The sequence below is a fragment of the Histoplasma capsulatum genome (assembly GCF_000150115.1).
Source record: "Histoplasma capsulatum G186AR genomic scaffold supercont2.1, whole genome shotgun sequence".
NCBI lineage: Eukaryota > Fungi > Ascomycota > Eurotiomycetes > Onygenales > Ajellomycetaceae > Histoplasma > Histoplasma capsulatum.
The window spans coordinates 490,793-509,141 of NW_025544801.1; the positions used below are offsets into that span (position 1 = coordinate 490,793).

Sequence of the window (18,349 nt, forward strand, 5' to 3'; positions counted from 1 at the left end):
AGAGTACATGAGTGGGCAATTAGGGAAATCGGCGATTTGAAACACATGCGAACTCTAAAACCAGCCTGTATTGGGCTAGACTGTGGAATTACACTTCTGCTATTCAGATTTAGCAGAACTAGTGAGTGTTTAAATACTACAGAGGCTCCTGTGAAAAGTTTTGACTTGCGCTAATAATTTGAGCTGAAATACTGATACCGGCATTAAGTATTGTTGTTCCATCTCTTAATGAGAAGGATAGGGAGGGCTGATAGAGGCCAATCCTTCTAGCTTGCCCACTAGCTCACTGCCTAAATCCCAGGTGGTGTGGCCTGGAGATTCCATATACTAGTAAGGATATTTCAGTGTGCATTCTTAGCGTGGGACAAAACTTTTCGCAGCGACCTCTGTAGTATGGGCTGTGATCTATATTAGAAGCTGTGCATGCACAATTGTTGGCTAAAAAGCATAGGTGTTATATACATATAGACACGATCCTGGGGTTCAATGCAACAAAACATCTCCTGATGAAAAACTTGAATTTATTGAGTTGGGCCTGAGAAACCCCTGGACAGCTGCATTGGCATGCCAAGGACTGTGAACACTGTGATCGTGCAAATGGCATTCTTGATCCAGAGTTTCAGACAAATACTTGTGTTCCAGAGATGAACTATCTTCGCGATGGCACCATAAAAGCCAAGATTAATACGAAGCGATGGAGTTCGGCGAGATGCCACTGGCGCGGTGGGATAAGGTAGAACTATCGGTGACCGAACCGTTAGTGCCTTTTCCGCCCTGCCAACATCGGCTCCGAAACGGCCCAAAGTGCCGACCCTAGCAGTTGGATTACGGGAAGGCATCTCCATATGGGTGATGATGCTCTCCACGTTGTTTGCTCCAGCGAGAGAGTAGGTAGAGATATCGCCAGATATAGCCTTTTCAGGAAACCAATATGGGACAAAAATAAAGATGCGCAGGACTTTTCAAAAAATATGTTCCTGCTTCGGAACGCCACGATCCTTGCAGCAAAGGTTGGTTTAAAGTTTAACCCTTGCATCTCCCCTAGCAGCCGATTTGAGATTGAAGACCCTGTCCAGGGATTTGAGGAGCTGAAAAACAAACAGGAATGCTAAAATAAAACACTGAGCTAACCGTTTTAGGGAGCCTTCCCGCTGCACCGTACTGGGGTCGCTACAACGGTTTCATTATTCCTGGCTTCTCAGGACGAAGAACAGGATTCTACCAATTAGCATTGCATCTGGCCGAAAGAAAACGTTTTAATGAAGATGAAGTCTCATTTCGCCTTCGATCCATATTTGCATCCAATACTAGGGCTGGAGCCGGAGAATAAACGCTCCAATGACCCTGACTTAACGCACACCAGCAAACTGTGTGGCGCCCAAGAAGCGAGGAGGGGAATATCCCCCGTTTCCAATCCAAGCAAAGATGGAGGTAACTGCATGCATCACTTCCAAACGAAACAGCAAATGCGAGCTAGTTCAATCCAACTGCGAACTTCCTACGTATATTTATTATTTAGAGATGCCCCATCCTTACTGCATCGGTTCTAGACAGAATTACACAAAGGGCTGACCTAATCGGGTTCTTCTTTCTCGTCATCCTGTTGGCCCAACAAAATGAGGCTCCGGGGCCGGGGTACCGGGTTGTGTTTAAGATTGTATGAAAATGGAAAAAATACCGAAATCCGGCGCTAAAGCCTCTACTGGTTAGCTTCATCGGCTCCTAGCTTTCAATTTTCGGTTTCATGGCTTCGATATGAAATATATTTATATTCTATGAAATTGGATAACAAAAGAAATTCAGAGGGGGTATGTAAAAGCCCTCATAGCCCATGATATTATCCCTCCGTTATCATCACTAGGGGAATATAGTTCACACTATGGTTTCCATAGCGCAGAGCCACCCAAACCGTCAGCTGTCAATCCAGCCCGTCCCGAGTTCTCCAGTCAGTTTCTTGTTGCCGCTGCTAGGATAAACTCCGAAGTCCCTTCGGCTTCGAAAAGGGTCAGATGAAACTATACAATTGGAACATGATCGTTAACTTTTGTAGCAGTTCAACGTTTTGGACATGGGGACGAAACAGAGACAGTTTGGCTTTGGAAATAGCGGATTTTGAAAACGTACGTGGATTTCGATAATTGCGTGAAGACTAAACGCCAGCCACGTGGGTGGTCCGAAGCGAGCCTTGGAAGGCGAAAGTATCTCCAGCGTTCATTGCATTAACCCCTCCTTTGTACTTGGCCTGAACCAGAACTTGCTTGTTTAAATCGTCGCCGGAGTAGTAAGCATCACAATCAAGGTAACTACATGGTTCGTGTTCTATTCTTTCCAGCGGTGTGCTTGACTTGTGCGCAAGGTTTGGCACCATACTACTCACCCCCTGCGCTTATTAGTCATGTCATGATGATGATATGCATGGCCCGCAGGGTAATAATGCATGAGGACTGAAACTGTGAAACGAGTTGTCAGTCATGACATTTTGTCAAAATGCCTGATAGAGTAATTCATAATATACGTAAATCCATCCTCTGAGCATCCAGGCTCTGTGCTGCTCGAGTTGCAGGCGTTCGACGTTGATTTGTCCCAAAACCATGCGTATATAATGAGAGAATTTCGATGGGCTCAACAGCCATTTGGGTGTCCAGGTAACCTGCGAAAAACGGCTAGCAGCCATTAGGGAAATTTTCATGCTAACAGCGGATAGAACAAGGATCATGTAGGCATTGATCCTGTGGACCATGATCCACTTGTGTCAGATGGCAGAGATAAATTGGAAAACGACGAGGAAATTAAGCCAGGGGAATGGTGTCAAGCAGAACAATCAGGCCAATTTCCTCAATGCCCTTCGTGAAGAAGTAGCGCTCGCCGATCCTAGGTGAGTCGTAGAATATACCGTGGTAATTGAAGTGTTAGAATATCGCCAGTGCGTATCCACTCAACGCCCCATCAAATATGAAAAAGAAAATAAAGTTGCGGCCCTAGAGAATCCAACTAGATTATAAACTTTCTTGGCCACTGCTACGAAAATATTGGCCGGTGGGTGGTCAACATTAGCCATGGCTAATATTGAGAAAAGGAGTCAAACTGACGAGTGTAGATGATTTTAAAGGGTTAGGGTGCGTGCGGTAGTTCATTCTATGATCGAGAAATGGAGCGGGAATTAGAAGAGTTATATCTCCCAATTTTGCCAGCAATTTTTAAAGATCGAAATCTCTTCTATTCGTTCAACTCCCGAGAGATGAGCCGGGATAGCCCTGATACCTGCGATGACCATATGAAAATATGGAAAGAAAATCCGTAGAACAACATATATGCCAAGCCGCTAACAATTCATGCTTAAATTTAAGCCTCGGAGCGGACTTGCTTTAAGGTTTTGCTTTGTGAAGAATTATTGGTCCTTGCGCGGTAATCCTCCGGGTTGGGTTTAGTGTTAAACCTTAGTTCACAACCTGCAGCATACACACCTTAAAACCCACGCGGTGATGCCGTGCCTGTGCGGGATTACCTCAGCTGTTGGAAGGCTGGCCCAAGATTTCAAGGTTCGACACTAGATCGGCGCCTCGGGTAATGTTAAAGAATCCGTCTCAGCATGTAACTTAACATGAATGTTATAACTAAAGCTTAAACCGCTCTACCTGTACCGACGTGTTGGTTGTGTTTTATTGGCTGAAGTATCTCCAAGCTACGCCATCTCTCAAGTTTTGCGTGGTGCGCTAAGGACGCTAATTGTTCTGTTGAAAACAATCGCCCTATGGGTTGACACTCATACGAATTCTGAATAGGGTGCTCCGTCCAGCTCAACATCCCATGCGCTAAATATAGACAATGGACCGCATGTATCGTCGTAATTCTCGCGGGTTTAGTTGGGTTTTCAGCCTTACCGACCCAGGATTAATTACAATTCGAGGGGGCCATGAACTAGAAGCCTGGACTTGTTTCATTACGGAACGGCGTAGAAGGCAATTAGGGAAAAGACCTAGCACAGACTGGGCGTATTTAATTTGCCTTAAAAGCGTGGTTGAAGATATCACCACTCAGGATTTAATCCCTTTCCTCTCCCAGCCAAAACTAACAATACAGGTGAACTGGAATCAGCATATTCTGTCCGATCAGTCTTGTTTGAGTCCGAATAGACTGTGAGTTAAGAGTTAAACACCGAATTCGGCTTCATTTCTATTGTTGTCTAGGCCCACCAGCAGCGATTCCCACTTGAGACTTTCTCGTTTGTCCCCGAATAGGAAACAATCCGCGCCCTTGGATACAGAGCCAACGAACAAATAGTCGAGATGGTTGGCGTTCCCGGGAGATCCAAGAGTTGTGGTACTTGCAGGATCCGTAAGAAAGGAGGCGTAAGTCATCGATCCAAGGGCAGAGGAACTTAGGATTCTAACAACCAACAACGCATAGTGTGACGAAAAACGCCCATCGTGTGGACAATGCATCAAGCTAGGACTGAAGTGCGATGGATATGAGCGTCAACTCCGCTTCATCAACTTCAGTGCGGAGCCTCGTAAGGCTGGTCGAAGTGATAAGGGCTCTCCCCAAGTTACCTTACCGGTGCCCCTGGCGCGGGCTGCATATGCAGACAAGTATCTCGGTATTTTCTGGAGTAGTTATCTTCCCACAGATAAACACTTCCCAGCACAAATGATGATGTACGTCAGCGGCGGTTGGACAAATTCGCTGCCCCAGCTTTATCTCAACTCGCCAGATATTCAAAAAATACTGCTTGCGATATGCCTATCAACGGCAGGGCGCATAAGCAACAACAGATGGGAAAAAGAGGAAGGGCTTAGATACTATATGGAGTCTCTCAGCGAGATGTCTGCTGCGCTCGCTAATCGGACACGAGGAAATATCGTTACTTTATGTGTCATGTCCAGGCTATATAGTCTTTACGAGGTACTGTGCTTAGTGTCCCTCTACTTTCCGTTGGCGAAAACAATGTATCCGCCTCTGCTCACAGATGTACTAGGTATTCTTCGGGCAGGATGACGAGGACAGAATAGCCCAGGCTCGTAATTGGCGACACCACATTAATGGTGAACTGGCTATTATGACCTCCCAACCGCCGGAAACTTACATTTCGGGATACTTGCACCAATTTTTCGTCGACGGAAGACTTCATCTTGTCAGCATACTTTTTTCTTCCCATAAGCCTCCTTGAGCACGAATATGACGTATGTGCTGACTCGGATTGTTTTCGACCCCACAGACAACCAGTGCCGTTCAAGCCCGAAAGAGAATTATTTTAAGCAATCCTGAATGGAAAACTATTCCTTGGAACGAGATACCCAAAACACCAAAGGATCTCTTAATCGACGTTCTGGTCGAGATACCAACGTTTCTCGAAAAAATGGATATAATGCGAGCGTGCCTGGATCAGGAAATACAGGAATTCCAGCGGCGTGATTTGCTTCAAAGTTGCTGTGAATTAGAAAATGAGCTTGTGTCCTGGCGCATCGAGGTAGGCATCACTGATCCGACGTATAGCCTCGATGCCGAACATTCAACATTTTCGCTCGATTATCTAGCAGCGTGCCACATCATGTGTCTCTACTGGGCCATGTGCATCATTCTATACAGCTCACTTCGGATTCTGTCCTGTCCTCAGGTAATCCTCCCGCCACAGACCGATCCGAGGATATATTGCGGCAGGATCGCTAAAGCGATGCCTCTGCTCTTACATCCGCAATCTGGAGCGTACGGAGTACATTTGGCAAGCTTCCCTGTTGCCATTTCCTTGATGTACCTAAATGCAGCGGATGGGGATGCAATGTGCGAAGAAAAGCGCATAATCTTCGAGGCTTTCAGAAGGTCCGGTCATGGGGAAACTGTTGAACGTTTCGTCCAGAGCCTGCGACGTCGGGGTGCCTGGTCCCCTTAGGTTTCTATGATGGATGGGCCGAAGGCAGTGCCAGCGCAAGCTAAATCACGGTTTGGTGTTCATGAGGAGTGACATGAAGATATTTTCAATACCCACATATTTGTTTCTTTTCTTTATCTATCAGCCTGTCTATTGATATTCTATTCCTGATATTTTTATGCATTGTATCGCGTAATGTCAAGTAGGATATTTGCGTTGATACTGGCTCCATTTCTCCTTGGTCGAATCGTTGAGGTCCTTCTACAAATGGGTGTTCTTGCCTGAAATCTGTATTTCTCCTTTAACGGTGCTTTTAGTTGCATTCTCAATACATCTTCCAGATTATTCTCTTTTTGCTTATAAGAGTTGTCGAAGGAGTTATCCAGCTGGAGAACAGCTGGGCACTTGTATTGGCCCTTCGTCTCAAGTTTTCTTCATCTTCGTCCTCTCATAGAAATACGGATGGTAAAATAAAGCAAGCCACTATTCTAAATCTAATTGACTGGTAACATTCCGCCTATTGCAATAGCTATCACTAATATTCTAATATGCTCAAGCCTAGATGAAGGAAATAATCCTAACCCACAGCCCTTAGCCTTCGGAAATAGTGTTAGATGATAAGGGTCATATACATATTTCACACGTTGTCAATTTGCTCAGTATCGGATAATTTGTTACTAGTATTTAATTACAAATTATTGATTGACATCACCGATTTGCCATCTAGAGTGTGCATATACGAAAAATAGTTGAATTTAAATTCCTGCAGGTCAGCATTTTCGTTTCTAGAAGGATTTGACGTATCAGCATTTAAAATACCCCAGGCTTTCCAGAGATGCCACCAGCAAGATTCTGTGCTTCAAGGCTTCCACAACAACTTCGCCGAGAAGGCCAGCCTTGCCAGTTTTACCAGCTTGCAAGTTGGTGAAGGAGGGATCTTGATCTCCGCTCCCCTACGGCCGCTTGCGATACGGCCGGAATCTGGAGGGAATGACGTGGTAATGTGATTTTCCATGCGAATTGAAGAATCAATTATCGGGATATGTCAGTCCACACTTGTGGATTCTATGTTGAAATCTCATACCATACGTTTCATGTTCATTGGAAAATTCCAGCATTCAGTAAAGGAGAAGATATGAGTGAGGTGTGTCTCAAATCTTCTTTGTCGAAAAATTACAAATTTATTAAGATCAGTTACAGTAGTTAGGATTATCGATACAACTACCACCCAATATTTTACAAAAATTTTAATATTAAACGAATGAGGAATATAGTTATTCCATATGTATATATATATATATTATTTAATAATTTAATAATAACTAATAGTTATATTATATATTGATGAAGATATCTATAATGCCTGATAGGGCCATAATATAGAAAGGAGCACCCGCCAGATATTTACAATTAACCAGCCTTCCACCTCCATCATATATTGCAAGAGGATGAGTTTGCTAATATAAATACGAAAATTATAACTAATAATCTGAATATGAATGTACTGTATATAAATTCACATTAGAAAATATTTCAATTTTATATTATGTATTATATGTTTATTTTTCAGCCAATCTTTTATGATATAGTTGGAAAAGATGTAACGACAGAAGATTATCAATTACAATAAGAAATATATTTTATATTTATTAGAATTCTCCTTTTTGTATGAGAAAAAAGAGTTCGGGTATCAGACTTTGGAAGTAAATACTCGTACTGTCCGTACATGCCACTGATGGATTCCTTCTCCAGCAGTCAAATCAAATAGTTACATCTTCGGATTTTTACACGCATTCCCGCCCTTTGTCACGAACATGAATTCCCTCCAGAAAAGCAACTCTGTATGTGAGATTTTCAATAGAAGCATTTTCGACCCTATTTAGAAACCCGATGTAACATACTCGTATCGTGAAACGCCCGGGAATTGTGTCTAATAAGTGGTCTCTGACTGGCCGACTCATACTGTGGTGGGGAACAGCTTCCATGGCTTCTTCTAGCGTGTGTTTTCCGGCTTGGTCAAACTCAATCTTCTGGATTCATGCAGGCGCTGGAAGGACCCGGCGATCGAGTTGCAGGCATCGATCATAAAACAACGACTTTGCTCAAGTTGTCTTGAGTTTCGATGTTTTCTGGGGCTGAAGATGCTGTGTAATACCGCTGCATCCGCGGCGTAGATACGCGCTTGGCGCCGTCTGGTCCCAAAACGGCAATTGGCATTTTCCTTAGCTCCGCCGAACATCATCACGCATATCAGGCATCCATCGCGAAATTTCTGATCGATCTCTCTCCTGTCACCGCGCATTGACCCTGGTCTCGGGTTGTCCTATCAAAGGTTGTCGAATTGTGCTCCCCGTGATACATTGTTAGCTTATCAATCGGCATTGTGAGTGAGTGAGTGAGTGACCTGGTCTGTTTCGCAGTTCACAACTTGCCGAAAAGCAACGTCTCGGAAAGCGGGGAGTTTGTGTTACCTACCTACCTGCGCGTCCCATTATTTCCCATGGAGAAGTCTGCACGACGAAAGGGTGGGAGTATGAGACATTCGAAGGCGAATGCGCGCCGGAAGGTTGCCAGCATATTAACCGAGGATAGCGACAGAGAAATCCCTTCCCGTCCAAAGAATTCCATCGAAGCCAAAGACCAGACCCATACCCCCACCCAACAAGAAGACACGTCGGAAAGTTCAGATGGAATGGCGACACCTTCTCCCACACCCCCGGGGATGAATGGTCACGCCGATGATCAACGCGATACCCCAATTGTTAGCAATCGAACCAGGATGGGGAGAAAAGCATCGTCGCCCATGGCACCGGCGTTCATGGTCTCCGCGCCCGGCAAGGTCATTGTCTTCGGAGAACATGCCGTCGTGCATGGTAGGCGGGCTATAGCCGCTGCCATATCCCTCCGTTCTTACCTTCTTGTTACTACTTTATCAAAGTCGCATCGCACCATTACGCTTAATTTCAGGGATATTGAATTGGATCACACATGGGATATTGATTCGCTTCCCTGGGACTTATTCCATCACCCATCCAAGAAAAAATTCTACCACAGTTCTGTCACCTCTCTTGACACTGAGCTGCTTGAAGCTATACAACCACATATCGCAGACATATCTATTGGCAAACCAGATGAGGTGCGGAAGATCCACCAAAGCTCAGCAACTGCTTTCCTATATCTCTTTCTCTCCCTCAGCTCCCCACAGACTCATGCCGCAGTGTACACACTACGATCAACCATCCCCATTGGTGCTGGATTAGGGAGCAGTGCAAGTATAGCTGTCTGTCTTAGCGCAGCTCTCCTGTTACAGATACGTATTCTAGCAGGTCCACATCAAGATCAGCTGCCTGAAGAGGCAGAAACCCAGATTGAGCGAATAAACAAGTGGGCGTTCGTTGGTGAAATGTGCATACACGGCAACCCAAGTGGTGTGGATAATACTGTGTCAGCTGGTGGGAAAGCCGTCATATTTAGAAGAGGAGATTATTCCAAACCGCCCTCCGTGACTCCCATACTTGATTTCCCCGAACTCCCTCTCCTCCTTGTCAATTCGCGCCAGCCACGGTCCACTTCAGTTGAGGTTGCGAAAGTTGCCAACTTTTGCAAAGCACACCCTGCCGTTTCTGAATCGATACTCGAAGCCATAGATCAGGTTACAGAATCTGCCAGCAACCTCATCCAGTCCGGGCGCTTTGATAAAAGCTCCAGCGAGGCGATCGATCATTTTGGCGAGCTATTCCGCATCAACCATGGCCTCCTCGTTTCACTCGGAGTATCTCATCCCCGCCTTGAGCGCATCCGAGAATTAGTTGACCACACCGGCTCAGGCTGGACGAAACTTACAGGTGCTGGCGGCGGTGGTTGCGCGATAACATTGCTGAGAACAAACATAGACCCAGCAGCATTAAAGCGCCTAGAAAAAACACTAGACGACGAAGGATTTGAGCGCTATGAAACCATTCTGGGTGGCCATGGTATTGGAGTGCTGTGGCCTGCTGTACTGAAGAATGGAACAGACGAGGAAGGTGGGGAGGAGATTGACCAACAAAAATTCGAGAATGCGGTTGGGAACGCTGGGATTGAACGTTTAGTGGGTGTGGGTGAGCATGAGAAGCGAGAGGGCTGGAAATTCTGGAAGCGTGGAAGCAATGCGAACTAGTTTCGTGTCCTCTCCAGCGAAGCAGCTTTTTCTCTATCCAGAATTTTCTTTTGTTTCTTTTGTTTCTTTTCTTGTTATCCTCCAGAGTGGCCGGCTTCACTTCTGCACAGGATTTATTGCAATACCCGATCGACAATCGTATGTTTTCCCTGTCGAAACCCTTCCTTGGGACCTCATCCGTCCCCTACCACCTCTCGAACTCCTATAAATCTCGAACACCACCCTCGAACGCGCCATCGCTTATGTCGCACCCGCATTTCCGGGATTCTGTTATTTCTGCCTACGAGTATTAATTGCTTTTATCAAAGCGATTTCTCCACCCGCGACTCGACTCTCTGAAGAATAATAATACCCCCAGAGTTCAATCCAGATCAGAGAGCATGAGAGCAATCTCGGGTTCGTTTTTATCAATTCTTCTCCCTTGATTTTATACCAATCGACACTATTTAATCATGAGTTACCTCTATACTTTATCTATTATGGCTCAAAAAAATTTTTTCTTACACAGGCAGTGCTTCTACTCATTGCTTCTATATTTTTCACCTCCTTCCTCCGATGTCGTTTATAAAAATTATATGTTGCTAAATTAATACCTGTGCTGTGATGTGTTATCATCGCCCTTCTACGCACTGTTTATATATGTAGCGTTTTTGGCCAAAGCAGTATTCGTTTCCATAAACATCCTTATCCTGGTCAATACTGGATGTTATCTGTAAGAGGGTTTAACCTTGGTTGGTTGTTATGATCTATCTAACAGCTAGCGGCAACTAATATATGTGTGTGTGGGTCAAATAGGGTAGGGCTTGTGTAGGACCTCAAACATCCCTATGCTACACAGGCAAACTAGCCCACGCAGCCACAAAAACGCCCAAATCATTCAAATCTGCAATAAAAATTAATTACAAAAACTGGTATCAACGGTATTTCGGATATAACCATAACCATAACTCTGTGGTATCAATGATATCACGGATATAACCATACTGATAACCAAGAGTGACGGAATGATAACAATAAAAATCAACAAAATATGAGATCTTGCGGTGTTAGGATGACTGGGGATACAGTAAGAGTGGATTTATATTTTTATTGCATGTTTTATACTGTAATTTCATATGTTTTCAGCCTAATCCTTATGGGAAACTAGATGCCACAGAGTATTGTTATATCCGTGATATTGTTGATACCACGGGGTTATGGTTATTGGCATTGTAGGCACTGGGGCCTGACATCATAGTCATCAGGCACAGGGCATCAGGCATCATATAGAGGTATTTCCATCGTTTTGGCGTCGGTATTGGCATCATCATTTCTCTCATGAAATCCAACCTTTGAATCCCACAGCATTATCATTATTCTCTCACAATATTGAATTCCAATACCACAGGGGTTCTCTCCAACTAGAAGGCAATATTATTCTCTCATAATGGTGTATCACAGCAGCTCTCTTCATATAGGAGGCAAAAGTCTCTCATGAAATCCAACCTCTGAATCCCATGGCATCCCGCTCATTTCAGGGGTTTAAAACATGTTCTCTATCACAGAGTTGATGTTCTCAGTGATGATATGTATAGGATCTTGGTATTCTTATCCTTGAGTGATTATTGATGCTGGAAAGGTGTCAGGGGTTCTCTGGTTCTCTGGTGTTTCTTCACAGTTGGTTGCTTGCGTACTGACTGGCATTTGATTTGTCGTTGAAGGTATCAGGGTATCAAAATGAATAGAAGAAGAGATTATTTTGCAAAAGAAGTAGTTATTAAAGAGATTATTGCAAGTTATTGCTTCATAGAAGTGCAAGGGCTTCATAACCTGTAAGAGGGTTTAACCTTGGTTGTTATGATCTATCTAACAGCCTCCAGCATTATCGATGATCACGTGGTATTTGCAACCACTTGCCGGATCGGGCACAAACGTAGATTTAACTCCATCCGAGGCTCTAACTATATCTGTGCCTTCTATTGTTCCTGTGTTGATGATATATTGTCGATCCATCCATCTCCTTTGTTCGCTAGATGCCGGGAATCCATTGTGCCGGATCATCTATCTTCTCTCACCCATCCAGATAGCGGCCGCAGAGGGGAACAATTCCACCAGCTCATCTGCCAGCGGCCTTAGATAACCTCTCCAACTTGCACAATCAGGAACCCCCGCATGAGGTGCTTCTCTGGATTTTGCCTGGTTGGCATGGCTGTTTGAGATCTTCCCATTGTCCCCTTCGAAGGACGCTGTTAGATCCTATTCATACATATACTATCCGCGCACATCCCATATAACTTGAGCCCTCTACAACTATCTAATTCCCATTGTTTCCCGCTTCTCCCTGATTTAGCAATCAAATATCAATCACCTACTCCATATAAATACCTTGCATCTCACAAAACGAAAAAGAAAAAAGACAAAAAGAGCAAAAAGGGCACCCGAAAATGAGCAAATATTCCACCCCAACCTGGGCCTCCATAACCCCTATCCCGCTCGATGATGGTTCAACTTACTATGACAATGACGGCCCAGGGCAGCAACAAGAAAGCGCGAGTGGAAATGGGACGTACCCGCTCGCCACAATCGCCTACGCGCCCGAGTACGAAGAGGCAACCTCGTACCTGCGGGCTGTTATGGCGGAAAATGAAATGTCAGAGCGCGCGCTGGAGCTGACGGGGGATGTGATCTTGATGAATCCGGCGCATTATACGGTTTGGTGAGTCTTACCTACATGTACCTACTTCCCCAAGCCAAAAAAAAGCGTTGGCAATCTCCACCACTTTTCCTTGCCTCGATTACAGTAGGATGATTTTCTGAGGGTTGCCAAAACATCCATGGTGTGGGTCTGTATAGTATTTATTTAATTGCAGTTATGGGAGTTCGATTTGACAGGGTACTTACTGATGCGATTTGGGATATCCGTTCCCTCTGCCTTCCTTTTAATCCAGGCTATACAGAGCTAAGATTCTCGAGGCATTGAAGAAGGATCTTAACGAGGAGCTTGCATGGGTTAATAAACTCGCATTGCAGTATTTGAAGAATTATCAAATATGGTAAGTGAGAGGGGCCGGGGAAAACCCATACACAAGCTAGTTTTTCACAGCTCTCTTCAATCGGTATATAACCACCCACTAATTTGGACATACCAGGCACCACCGCCAACTAATCATGTCCAACTCCCAATCATTCCCAACCCTCCCAGCCAACGAACAGCAATTCCTCATGCAGATGCTCGCGCTTGACTCCAAAAACTACCACGTCTGGACCTACCGCCACTGGCTGGTCCGCCACTTCAAGCTCTGGGACCACCCGCAGGAACTGGCCGACGTCGAAGCACTCATCGACCAAGACGTCCGCAACAACTCCGCCTGGAACCACCGGTGGACGCTGAAATTCGGCCCGCGCGGCGCCGTCGATAGTGGCATGCCGCTCGGCGTCGACGACGACGACGACGACGAACGGCGCAGCTGCCACAACAAGGGAAGCCTCATCGTCGTGGACGAAGAGCTCATCGATGCCGAGCTTGCGTATGCGAAGGCCAAAATCCTCCTCGCGCCCGAGAACAAGAGTCCCTGGGCCTACGCGCGGGGTGTTCTGCTGGCTGCGGGGAGGCCGTTAGCGGAGCTTAAGGGGTTTGCGGCCAAGTTTGTTTTGGAGGAGGTGGCGGAGGTGGAGGGCGATGGGGCTGTTGCTGCGTGGCGGGTTAAGAGCAGCTTGGCCCTAGAGTGGTTGGCGGATGTATATACCCAGGAGGCGGAGGAGGAGGAGGGGGAGGAAAGGGACGCGGAGGAAGAGAAGAAGGAGAAGAAGAAAAAGGCCGAGGCGGCTAGAATGCTTACGCTGCTGAAGGATAAGTATGACCCGATCCGCAGTAATTACTGGGCTTATCGCCTTCGGATGCTTGATGGGGAGTCCGTTGCGGTGGCCTAAGAGGTTTGCTTCGATATGCGAAAAACCAGTCACGGGCTCAGCATGTGTCCGGAAGGGCTTGTTGTTGTTGGTTGTTTTTTTTTATGTTTCTTTTTTGGAAACAAGTTGCTCAGAGTAAGACATGACATTACGGTATGCGAACAAGAATGATAACTTTATGAAAAGGAAGTCATGAACATGAAAAATAATGAAATGTACTGTTTTGTTTTATTAACATTAGATGCCAGAACATCTTTTCTATCATCCTTTTTTATTTTCCGTTTTGGGACATCCCACGCAAGAAAGGTGCATTACATTACGTCTTTGAATGAGAAAGAAAAGAAGAGAAAAGAAAAGAAAAGAAAAGAAAAGAAAAAGAGAAATACGCCCATGTCTAACTTACTCCCAACACCCAGTCCCGCAAGACACAATACCTTATACGAAAACGCACAAAGAAAGTAAGAAAGAAACCCTTCATCCGCTCTCAGCGCCCCAGCCGTTATTAAGCCGCTCTCGGTATTCCGCAGCCACTTCAAGGGTAATATTGCTCCCGCCACAAACAACGACAACCACACGGGTCTCCGGCCCGAAGCCCGGGATGACCTGCGCAAGTCTCGACGGCAGCGCACCACCACCACCACCACCACCACCGCCCACAGGGCCCCCATTCACATGGCCATCGACATGACCATTCGCATCCCCCCCAGGCTTTGCACCCGCCACCACCCCCTCCGCACAAACCCCACAGGCAAGCTCAACCAGCAAGCGATGCTCATCGACCAGGCGCAACACGCCCCTCGCGGCCTCCGCATCGTCCATCACAAAGTTACGCACCCTCATACCGGCGGGGGGGAAGAGGACGTTGCGCAGCGTGCGCTCCGCCACGCGCATGGCGGCCAGCGACGTGGCCATTGACGACACGCCGGGCAGCGACACCAGCGCGCGCTTCTCGACCGCCTTCGCAAGCGACTCCGCGCCCCGCGTCTCCAGCGCGAGGATCTGCACGTCGCGGCTGGCCCCGTCGTCACCATCACCAGCACCAGCACCAGAACCAGAAGCACCAGCACCGCGCAACAGCCGCTCGATCCCCAGCATGATGCCATTCATCAGCCCGCCGCCGCCGACGCTGCACACGACGGCGTCGGCCGCGAAAGCACGCCCGCTCGCATCCGGGGGCAGCTGCACGGCCAGCTCGTCGACCATGGAGCTGACGCCCTCCCAGATAGCCTCGTGGTCGAAGGGGTGCAGCTCGACAGCGACGAGCTCACGGCCGTCCGGGCCGACGGCGCCCTGCATCTGGGCCATGAGCACGTCGCGCATGTGGGCGGCGGCGACGTCGATGTTGGCGCCGTGCGGGACGGTGATGGCACCGGCGGCCTGCAGGCGCTGCAGCATCATGGGCGAGGTGTAGGTGGGCACGACGACGGTGCAGGGGTAGCCGAGGGCGCGGGCGGCGGTGACGGCGGCGATGCCGGCGTTGCCGCCGGAGGGGATGAAGAAGTGGAGGTTTTTGTTGTGGTTGGCAGGGCGGGAGAGGTGGTGGAGGATCAGGTTGCCCATGGCGCTGTGTGGTTGTCAGTTGGGTATAGGAAGGGGGGGGGGAGGGGGGTGCTATTATTATATATATAGAGAGAGAGAGAAAGACAGATATAATGACTAACCGTGACTTGAAAGAGCCGCCCGGCTGCAGGTTCTCGAGTTTGAGGAATATGCGGCTGTCGCAGTCATGGGTTAGTAGTAATATTCATAATCTGCACCCGGGGATGGCTCCATGCAATGCAGCCAGGCTCACCATCCAGCCAGCCTCGACAGCGGCTCCGACTCAATCAGCGGTGTCTCCGTCCATGGCTTCGGCGGCAACTTGGGATCCCACGGCGGGGAGTGCATCTCCTCGAGCAGCGGCTCGCCGTAGCTGCCCATCCTGCAGAGTGGTATGTATGTAGATTCAAGGACGGTCGACAAGGAGGTATCTTCGACGTATCTTCAAGTTGTATGTCCGATGCAGAGAGTGAGATATAGAGAGGTGTATATATAGATTATATCAATATATCTATGTATCTATCCCCCCCTGTCCCTAATGCCAGCAGCGATGTCAAAGGGCGTGTGTGGTCTCCCTCTCTCCAGCCTGCACCCTACCTGGCTCCTTCGCCGGTATTTAACTCCCGCCAAAAGCCCTCTCCGGCGGTGGGTTTCCCGATCCGCCGCAACGGGATTCCGGCGCGGAACCACGGCATCAGAGCGTTGCTGGTATCTGTGTATGTACCTGTTCCTGTTCCTGTTGGAGGAGAGGAACATCGTGACGGTTGTTGGGCGCTACGTTACCCGCACCAGCAGTAACCGGAACCGTACCGTACGGTTCCCTGCAATACCCGGGGCCCAGACCGGGCCGGGGAAGCAGCGGGTGGGTGGGGTGGTTTCCCGCGGGAAGCTTGGTGGGGCCACTTGGGCCAGGTTGGCTGCGCGGCAAAGCGTTTTCCGGGAATCTTGCGGGAGAGGAGAATCGGCCGAGATGGAGAGATGATGGAGAGATGATGCGTAGGGATATATGGAGTAGGTGTAGGTGGGTGTAAGGCTGTATATGTGTTAGAGTATATACCAGGATATATACATACTATATGATGGAATGCTAAATACAATAATACGCGGATATAAGGAAATAGTTGGAACTTATATTAAAACCTCAATTATTGTTTTATAGAAGAACTGAGAGGGAGCTGACTTCTTCAGAACATTGACAATATCCAGTGTGAAGAGAGTGATGAGAGATAAAGATAAGAAAGAGCAAGTAATGGACATGGGAAAAGCAAAGAGAAGAAGCAGATATAACAGAGGTGAAGAGAAGCACTGAGCACAAGAAGATCAGAGAAGATAAGCTGGAAGTAGAGAGAGGCTCAGAGTATGCCTGTCTGCAGCCTACAGCTCACCGTATAGTTATAGAATTGGGTGTAGAACTGAGTCGGTTCCAGAGACTCAAGAGAGCTGTTGTGCTAGTGGTACTACGGCTACCCTATATTGTGTTGCTCTCGCTTAGTTAGTCAATAGAACACAACAACATTACCCTTCAACACAGCTGGTCTCTTGGGTCAGTGAGGGAAGTGTTCTGAGCTCTTGTTGTGTCCACACAAGCTTCATTCACACCCTCATGATGGAAGCGCCTGTGCCTCCAGCTCCGATCCCATTGGGAGAGCTTGCTCTCAGCATTGCTCCACCACTTGAGCAGGGCCTCTCTTCACTGAGCTGTCTGATCGATGTACTGTACATATGCCGCTGACTGAGAGTGGGGCTTCCAGTCCATGAGCAGGGGCAGCTGTTGGTGAGGCAGCTTTGCTTCGCCAGTCGGTCTGCCTCCTCATTACCCTCAATCCCCATGGCCTGGAGCCTATATATATATATATCTTGGTAGATGCACTCTATCTATTATTTCTCAGATACTTCATGAAGGTATTGTGATTGACCCTGAATTTTCAACATAACATTGCGGTGGTCCGGGGCTCTTGCTTACAGAATGACCAACTCTGGTAAATAACTCACTCACTGAAAGCTTAACTAACTCCTCCAAATTCAAGGTCAAGCGTGTTATCCATCCATAAAACCAACCAGCCAGCCGGCGGCTACCATCTACTGTGGCATATTCCGAGCCAATCCAAAACCAAACTGGTAACCAGCTGCCCCTGCAATCATGGACATGCTGTTCGACGATACCGAGGCCGAGAAGGCAGAACGCACCACTCTGCTTAATGACCTTGATGCCCTTGTGGAAGGCCAACCATACTCAAGAGCACTCTGGGCATGTCTGCGTTTGGCCGATCTTGTCTGTCTACGGCTCATCGTTACGCGTGTTAGGCACAGTGGGCCCCTCTATCTAACCGGCTTGGAGACCGCCGTCCGGGATAGCAAACTAGTGTCCTACTGTAAGTTCTTGCTAGGGATATGGACCTGAATATTTGTAACTAATAACAATCATTAGGGAAGCAACAAACGCAGGATGCCAGCCGAGCCAGTTCAGAAGCTGCTGCTGAAGTCCCCTCTCAAGCCAGTTCTCCAGGTCAACCAAAGATGCCCGATTCTCCCGGTACTCCATCAGGCTGGCCTCACAAGCGACAACGGACTTCCGGGATGGTGGTCCAGGTGAGAGATAAGATACAACACGATCTTGTTAGCTTGTTCCTTCAGAATTTTTGAGAAAGTAGAACCTACTGGCTAACCAAGGACAAGTGCCGCCAACGCGATAACAACAAGTGTGTAATCACACAATCCGGCGATCCCATCGAAGTGGCTCACATTGTCCCATTTGCCATGCGCGATCTACAAAGCCTGGAAGCAAGAGCTGAACGCTTCAATCCCTGGAATGTCTTAAAGCACTTCTGGGCTGAGGAAAAGGTCAATCAGACTCTGACGAATCTCTTTTGTCACCCCATGCTACAGGCAAGCTACTT

At 47.4% G+C, this 18,349-nt stretch overlaps 6 protein-coding genes across 6 annotated transcripts; 4 read left to right on the forward strand and 2 right to left on the reverse strand.

The window, feature by feature from the left end:
- Window positions 1-521: 521 nt before the first annotated feature.
- HCBG_00118 (uncharacterized protein) lies at window positions 522-845 on the reverse strand (the record flags this gene model as incomplete). The annotated part of the gene is made up of 1 exon (XM_045427168.1): window positions 522-845. One exon carries the CDS (start codon window positions 843-845, stop codon window positions 522-524), a length of 324 nt encoding a protein of 107 aa, XP_045291143.1.
- Window positions 846-4,286: 3,441 nt separating this feature from the next.
- On the forward strand, window positions 4,287-5,887 carry HCBG_00119 (uncharacterized protein; the record flags this gene model as incomplete). Its single annotated transcript, XM_045427169.1, has 4 exons — window positions 4,287-4,349; window positions 4,408-4,902; window positions 4,976-5,131; window positions 5,216-5,887. 4 exons carry the CDS (start codon window positions 4,287-4,289, stop codon window positions 5,885-5,887), a joined length of 1,386 nt encoding a protein of 461 aa, XP_045291144.1.
- A 2,090-nt stretch (window positions 5,888-7,977) lies between these two features.
- HCBG_00120 (mevalonate kinase) lies at window positions 7,978-10,138 on the forward strand (the record flags this gene model as incomplete). The annotated part of the gene is made up of 2 exons (XM_045427170.1): window positions 7,978-8,257; window positions 8,465-10,138. The coding sequence occupies one exon, from the start codon at window positions 8,559-8,561 to the stop codon at window positions 10,023-10,025; it is 1,467 nt and encodes a 488-aa protein (XP_045291145.1).
- A 2,310-nt stretch (window positions 10,139-12,448) lies between these two features.
- Window positions 12,449-13,934, forward strand: HCBG_00121 (CaaX farnesyltransferase alpha subunit Ram2; the record flags this gene model as incomplete). The annotated part of the gene is made up of 2 exons (XM_045427171.1): window positions 12,449-12,720; window positions 13,154-13,934. 2 exons carry the CDS (start codon window positions 12,449-12,451, stop codon window positions 13,932-13,934), a joined length of 1,053 nt encoding a protein of 350 aa, XP_045291146.1.
- A 453-nt stretch (window positions 13,935-14,387) lies between these two features.
- On the reverse strand, window positions 14,388-15,833 carry HCBG_00122 (l-serine dehydratase; the record flags this gene model as incomplete). The annotated part of the gene is made up of 3 exons (XM_045427172.1): window positions 14,388-15,477; window positions 15,575-15,628; window positions 15,706-15,833. The coding sequence occupies 3 exons, from the start codon at window positions 15,831-15,833 to the stop codon at window positions 14,388-14,390; spliced, it is 1,272 nt and encodes a 423-aa protein (XP_045291147.1).
- A 1,759-nt stretch (window positions 15,834-17,592) lies between these two features.
- HCBG_00123 (uncharacterized protein) lies at window positions 17,593-18,095 on the forward strand (the record flags this gene model as incomplete). The annotated part of the gene is made up of 2 exons (XM_045427173.1): window positions 17,593-17,824; window positions 17,881-18,095. The coding sequence occupies 2 exons, from the start codon at window positions 17,593-17,595 to the stop codon at window positions 18,093-18,095; spliced, it is 447 nt and encodes a 148-aa protein (XP_045291148.1).
- Window positions 18,096-18,349: the final 254 nt, after the last annotated feature.